The sequence below is a fragment of the Dendroctonus ponderosae genome, unplaced genomic scaffold (genome assembly GCF_020466585.1).
Source record: "Dendroctonus ponderosae isolate FM_Combo_2020 unplaced genomic scaffold, Dpon_F_20191213v2 Dpon_F_20191213_61, whole genome shotgun sequence".
Taxonomy (NCBI): Eukaryota; Metazoa; Arthropoda; class Insecta; order Coleoptera; family Curculionidae; genus Dendroctonus; species Dendroctonus ponderosae.
Genome location: NW_026018825.1, coordinates 105,439 through 111,661, shown reverse-complemented (window position 1 = coordinate 111,661; position 6,223 = coordinate 105,439). Strand labels below are relative to the sequence as shown.

The 6,223-nt window shown below is 31.7% G+C and overlaps 2 protein-coding genes across 4 annotated transcripts; both read right to left on the bottom strand.

Moving 5' to 3' along the window:
• Positions 1-15: 15 nt before the first annotated feature.
• LOC125505019 (ER degradation-enhancing alpha-mannosidase-like protein 3) lies at positions 16-3,999 on the bottom strand (the record flags this gene model as incomplete). The annotated part of the gene is made up of 4 exons (XM_048667945.1): positions 3,526-3,999; positions 3,242-3,388; positions 323-475; positions 16-221 (listed from the first exon to the last, which is right to left on the bottom strand). Coding segments are annotated over exons 1-4 (637 nt in total), but the record flags the coding sequence as incomplete, so codon positions are not given.
• A 116-nt stretch (positions 4,000-4,115) lies between these two features.
• On the bottom strand, positions 4,116-5,733 carry LOC125505018 (transcription initiation factor TFIID subunit 9-like). Of its 3 annotated transcripts, none has more exons than XM_048667942.1 (4): positions 5,616-5,733; positions 5,216-5,511; positions 4,635-4,797; positions 4,116-4,578 (listed from the first exon to the last, which is right to left on the bottom strand). In XM_048667942.1, the coding sequence occupies exons 2-4, from the start codon at positions 5,501-5,503 to the stop codon at positions 4,325-4,327; spliced, it is 705 nt and encodes a 234-aa protein (XP_048523899.1). In that variant the 5' UTR covers positions 5,504-5,511; positions 5,616-5,733; the 3' UTR covers positions 4,116-4,324. The 3 variants fall into 3 exon arrangements, with proteins under 3 accessions (XP_048523899.1, XP_048523901.1, XP_048523900.1); XM_048667944.1 differs by having other exon boundaries at positions 5,583-5,732; XM_048667943.1 differs by having other exon boundaries at positions 5,216-5,546; positions 5,616-5,732.
• Between the last annotated feature and the right edge of the window lie 490 nt (positions 5,734-6,223).

Here is a 6,223-nt window from a genome sequence, read left to right as displayed (position 1 = left end):
GAAGCCCAGAAGCGCAAAATATATTAAAATAGCCCTGCATATTTGTGTATTTTATGCCTGAACTTACCCTTGAATAGGGAATGCCTGTAGTGGTATTAAATGCCGGCAACAACCTAAATCCAATGTCTTTGGCCATGTTCAGTAATTCTCCTTCATACCAAGGCATTATGCCATCTCTTTGTTGTAGATAATCTGCTAAAATGTGCGCCGAGAGCAAACCGCTAAAAATATGTGCAAATTAATAAAAAACCGGCAAACTAATAACAGGTCTTTACGCATAAAACTACATATTCAGAAAAACATCTAGGGTAAGGACACTTACCCCAGAACTCGGATATTGGTTTCAAAAACCGAAACAACAACATCGTTATCAAAATTTACGTCTTTAATGATCAACTTCACTGCATGCTCAAATTCTCCCATATCATTTAAAATCACTAAAGTATCTAACGTATCAATTAACGTTAAGGAAAAGCTGAAACAATTAAAACAAATTAAACTTTACAAAACTACTGAAGAATTGATGAAATTTATGATATTTTTATTAGAACTAACGTGTTTCAAGTATTATAGTTAAATGCTTGTTTTTTCCATTTTCAAAGCAGAACGTTTAAAAATTAAGCTTTGTTCAATATACAAAAATATTGTAGGCTTAGATATGTGGTTTAATTCCAGATTCAAAAATGTTATTGGATATTTTGCTCCCGAAAAGTGATGCAAATTTAATTATTTTTGGACAAGATTTTTCACGTTTCAGAAGATTTTTCATTACAGCGAGGAATATCTCATCATGCTCCCTTTGTCAATTATTAAATTAAAGTATGACACCGAAATTTAGAGGTGTTAAATACCGTTTTAAAAAGAATAAATGAAAATTCAATTAATTGGGATTGGACCAGAAGATAAAATCACAAATACACGAAATTATTAGTGCAACAACCAAAGCTTACATTAGTACATATACCATTTATAGAGGAAATAAATATTTTAGACTAAACAAAACTGAATGTTTAGAAGTCGACAGATATGAGATATCCAGATATAAGAGCAAAATCTAGTCTGGAAAACTAATTTTTATCAAATGACTAGTAATTTTTCATTCCTTATAATTCTTTTTAATGTTAGTAAATATCATCATAAATATAAAATATTTTTAAAAGGCATACTCAATTGTCCGGAATAAATTTCTGAATATATTGATTAAAAAAGTGAAAACCAAAACTTTACTATTGAGACGTTCAGTCCGCGTATTAAAAATCTATAATATTTGTCGATTTAGACTTATATACGACTTATAAATACTAATTTGTAAAAAGTTTCTAGTATCTTCAAAGCTCAAAACAACTAACCAACACTAAAAATTTTGTGGGTCTCCTAGGTCGATGTTGTGCCTTTATTTAAGTTTTGGCTCGCGTTTTACACTTTTACCATGTTCTTGCTTCAAATAATTCTTTTAGAGAAAAAATTAAATAGAAACATGTCAAACAGATTTTCTTCGATGTTTTTCATTGGAATAATAAAACTCCCTATTCTGTAACTATTTCAGAAAGTTTATCCAATAAATATGCCAAAAACTAGAAAATGAAATAAACATAAAAAAACCATTTTTAGAGATCCAGATTTCCATTAAACATGGAAAGAACTCTAATTTTATTTACACCGGACTATTTTTTTAGTCTCCAACCATTGTGATTATGTTTTTCTGGTTATAACACGTGAAATGACTAAAGCGATTATCCAAATAATTACATTGCTAGTCAATTTGTGGCAGAAAACCTTTTGCTATTTTCAATAATTCCTACAGGGTCGGAAACATTTTGATAACGTGCATTTAAAAATCAAATAGCTATAAAAATAAATTGCAACCGCCCACAATCATTCTAGATTTGTGTAATTTGTTCGCTCGGTAACATACAACATAATCTAGGTCAAAATTCTGTCAATATTATGTATATTTCAAATTGAATAACAATTAAATGTTCGTAAATTATACGAGGCTCCAACTTCATAATATTAAGCTAATTATTAAGCACAAGCAAAACTAATCCGAATTGGCAACAAAACAACCTTTTAATGAACATCCTAGAAACAATCAGAATCTCCTGAATGATGAGTAAAACATGTAATAATGCTAAAGAGCTAAAAAATGATATAATTGAAATGTTCAGAGTATCAAGATTTGCTCTCCCTGATTGTGTTGTCATCTATTAATTTTTAAACTATATATTTATGCAAATTTTAATTAGAAAAACAAGATATGTATGTATTTGCAAACGTTGTCAGGTGGCTTATGAGCTCTAGGTATAACCGCTGACAGTATATATTGATTACATTTTTCGAATATATTAGATCAAGAGATTAAGACCTAATTTTTCTTGTATAACTAAATTTAGATTCATTATATTCTTTTCCTTCCTGGGTTTCAGTCAAAGTGTGAGATAATTTTATAGAAAATAATCTAATATTTCCCAATTATGAGTTTGTATGAAATTTAAATCTGATGATGGCACTGTTGTCTCGTCGAAACGTTATGAAATAAACGATATAAACATTTTATTTCACACTTTGACTGAAACCCAGGAAGGAAAAGAATATAATAACAATTACACGCAGTTAGTACAATAAATCAAAATTTAGATTCATTGAAGATAAGTGAATCTCTTTTTATCTGTATTTACCCGGGTATATTTTTCAGGTTTTTAATTAATCTAAAAGCAAAAGTGAGTTTCGATTTAACATCCAGCAACAAAACAACCGACGAAGCCATTAGCATTTGCATTCAATTTAAGAACGATAATATGCTACATTTTAATGTTGCAACACATTCATAAAACCGCGGACATTTGAATACTTCAAGTAGGTATAAAGTATAACAACACAGAAAGAAACTGAACATCTTCGTCACGTCCGTAAATCTGTTTTACACAACAAGCAGATCGTCGAAGTCTTGTAATAATATATTACTTAATATTAAAATGCGTATATGAACCATTGAAACTTTAAGGAACCACCAACAATCGTTTGGTTTGTAGTATTGGTATTGGTATCATACCTATTATGTAGACTAATTATGGCTATTTTAGTTAAAGTAATGCATGTACTTTAAACAAATTATCTGTTTTGAAAGTAATATACGTGAGTCCCATTTTTACTTATTTTGCACGTATGCTTTCTAAGCCCATTAACGCGGTGTGTGGCTGGAAAGTAACAACATTTCGTAGCTAACACGACGATAACTTACTTTCCTAAGGCATCATCTATATCTCCTCTATTAGGAGTTAACCCCCTATACCGCCCCTTGCAGCTCAGAGGCATGAGCTCATCAGCTGGATAGGCATTTTCCATATAGGCATTGTATGCATGATAGAACATATCTCTTGCTTCCTCCCTGAAATTAAATTTATTTACAACAATATATTTAGGGCAAACTACACTGTCTTTTAACCTAGATGACTGTTAGAGTTCTAAAACTGGGTCAAAGCCATATAAAATACATATGCAAATAAATAAGCTTAAAACCCTTACCTCAGTAGAGCTCGTTCTTCCCTGGACATGAACTTTACATCTTCGGAACTGCATGATGTGAGACATGAATGATAAACTAGTAGGAAGCAACCAGCAAAGATCCGCACTAGACCGTTTTCAGATTTAAACATTTTAAGAACAACAATATGTGATAGTTATGGTTTCCCACTTAATAACATTATTGATACCTTCTGATTAGATTTATCGTGACCATAAACTTTAAAATGATAAGCTTTTATCAGAATGCGAGGTATATTTTGATAATTTTTTCAAATTGAATTGTTTTTAAAATGAAAAAAGTAAGCTAAATGTTGGGTTTGATGCTGAGCAGCATACCACAACAATCAACAATTAATAACTTTGGAATTAGTTAAATTGATGTAAAAGTTTACCCATCTGTTTTTGACGTTGTGACACATATATTCTAACCTAACAACCTGCAACATACGACGAATTTTTCTATTGGTCAAAAATGAAGTTTAATGATGACACTTAGTTAAATTCACGTGCCCTTAAGATGGCAGTAGGAGGGTTAACCACGCCTTGTTTGAGGACAGAAACAGAAGTGAATCAAAAGAAAATACTGCAAGTGCAACTGTTTAATTTTTAATCGGCATAAGTATACACAAGCGCGTATTTAAAGGAAAACAATTCAATTAATTACATTCACTTATAATAACTAAAATAGGCCAAGTGCAAAACTACAAAAACAAAATCCTGAAAACTTCCAATAAGCTTAATAATAATTTTCGTGTGTATAAAAGTTATTATATTGTAATTTCCGTCATCACTAATATTGTTAAACATCAGAGTCATCTTCCCTTTTCCTCTTCAAAGGGTTTTCCCCCAGGTGCATAAGACCTGATGAGCCTGGGCTAGCTATCTGTACATTTTGAGTAATTTGAATTTTCGGTTTCAGCACGGTTGGCACTGGATTGCCGCTAATTTTCATCGTAGGTTTCGGAATACCGACGTTTTGTCGTACTATTGTAGGATTTTGCTTCCTTACAAAACTAATATTCGACTTCGAGGACATTTTGAAACCTGGAGAAGCTGAAAATTGACACCGTTCAAACAACTCAATTAAATTCTAATTTTTGTTTTCTTACCTGATACAAAATTTCCTTTCGCGGGGAGCCTTTTTTGGCTAGTCTTCAACGTGTAATTGCAGGAGGCCAAGCAATGACGGTCCGGGGGCAACCGCAGTCCACAATGAGGCTTTACTGTAGGTAGGGGTGAGTAATTTTTAACTGATGCACACTCAAGAACAACCTTAAATGAAAAGCAAATTGAGCGTCACAAAATAGAAATCACTGCTTGAGGTTCTAGATGTGATTTTAATTCATAATCAGTCTGTCTGATGTGAAGAAATATGTTAATAGTCTGGCTATAACAAAAGGAAAAAGTAATGCAAAACCGACATGTTTTAACGCATATTGCTCGTAAGACACCTACACCTACTAGGAATAGTCCCGAATATCCACAATGTACAACGGGGGAGGGAACATAATTTCACCTATTATGAGTTTGCCATCACTGATTGTCTATTACCGGGCGTACTACTACTACTTTACTGATAATTCTCCTACGTGTTTAAGCTCCGGATTGGAAACAGAACAAAATAGATTCCAAGTAGTGCCTTAAAATTTCGCGGTAAAGAGTTGGGCTCAAAAGGAAAACGTATACTAACCTCCCTAGGTGGTGGCGTGGTAAAAGTAGATTCTGCAGAAAATTTAATCGCTAGTCGAATATCGTCAACATCGATAGTTTTCTTGCTTGAATTATTGGCATACATTCGAGCCTCTTGTAATATAGAGGAGGCATACCGGTAGACAAACTCGGTTAATTGAACTATGGTTTTGGGCTCGTACTCTGTTATTCCCATTTCTTTCATTATGGCCAAAATCACTTGTCCATCCTTTGGCATGTTCTTGGGCTGGGACATCTTACCCTTATCTGACTTTTCCTTTTCACTCATGGTGCCTTCTTCAATTATTAATCAATATTTGTATTTGGCAATCCTTTACAATACAATCTGGTACTAAGACTATGCTCACCTTATATGCTTTGCCGATTAAGACTATGCTCACCTTATAGAAAATCTCCAAACAAACAACCACAGACTACATAATATTACTTGCAAATAACGGTAATTTATTAGGTTATGTTATGTGATATGCATGTTATCTGTTAGTGGATATAATAACAGAGAGAAGAGATAGTCTCCTTGTCTCTAATAATAACGCCATAAAACAAAAAAGACGAAATTGATATAGTTAATAGCAAATAGCTTAACACTATGTTAATCTCATCAGTATCTCACTCACACACGTTAAGTATGTAATTTACAGCAAATAATGTATTCATTTAATAAAATAAAATAAATTAAACCAGAAACGAACGTTCACCGTCAGCAAATTATGAAATATGAGACATTTTTAAATCAGAATTATCAATTAATCAAATATCAAATATTATTATAAAATAGCAAAAATACAATTTGATAATTAAGTATTTATAAATATTGAAATAATTATTTTTAATAAGTTTTTTACTAAAATCCAGCATTTCAGTTCAAATTGAATACAATAAAGAAAACTTTTTGCAATCAAACCCCTGAATTATAAAAATGTTTGATTTAATTTAATTTTTATTTTTCACCAGGAAAATTTACAGATTCCTATAATATTGTTAAATG

Bases quoted from the DNA above. Each gene is read 5' to 3' on its own strand.
- LOC125505018 (XM_048667942.1), bottom strand. From the start codon at position 5,503: ATGAGTGAAAAGGAAAAGTCAGATAAGGGTAAGATGTCCCAGCCCAAG. The intron at 4,798-5,215 runs GTTAGTATACGT...TTTTCATTTAAG, and splicing joins CCACGCCACCACCTAGGGAG to GTTGTTCTTGAGTGTGCATC. The intron at 4,579-4,634 runs GTAAGAAAACAA...GTCAATTTTCAG, and splicing joins GAAAGGAAATTTTGTATCAG to CTTCTCCAGGTTTCAAAATG.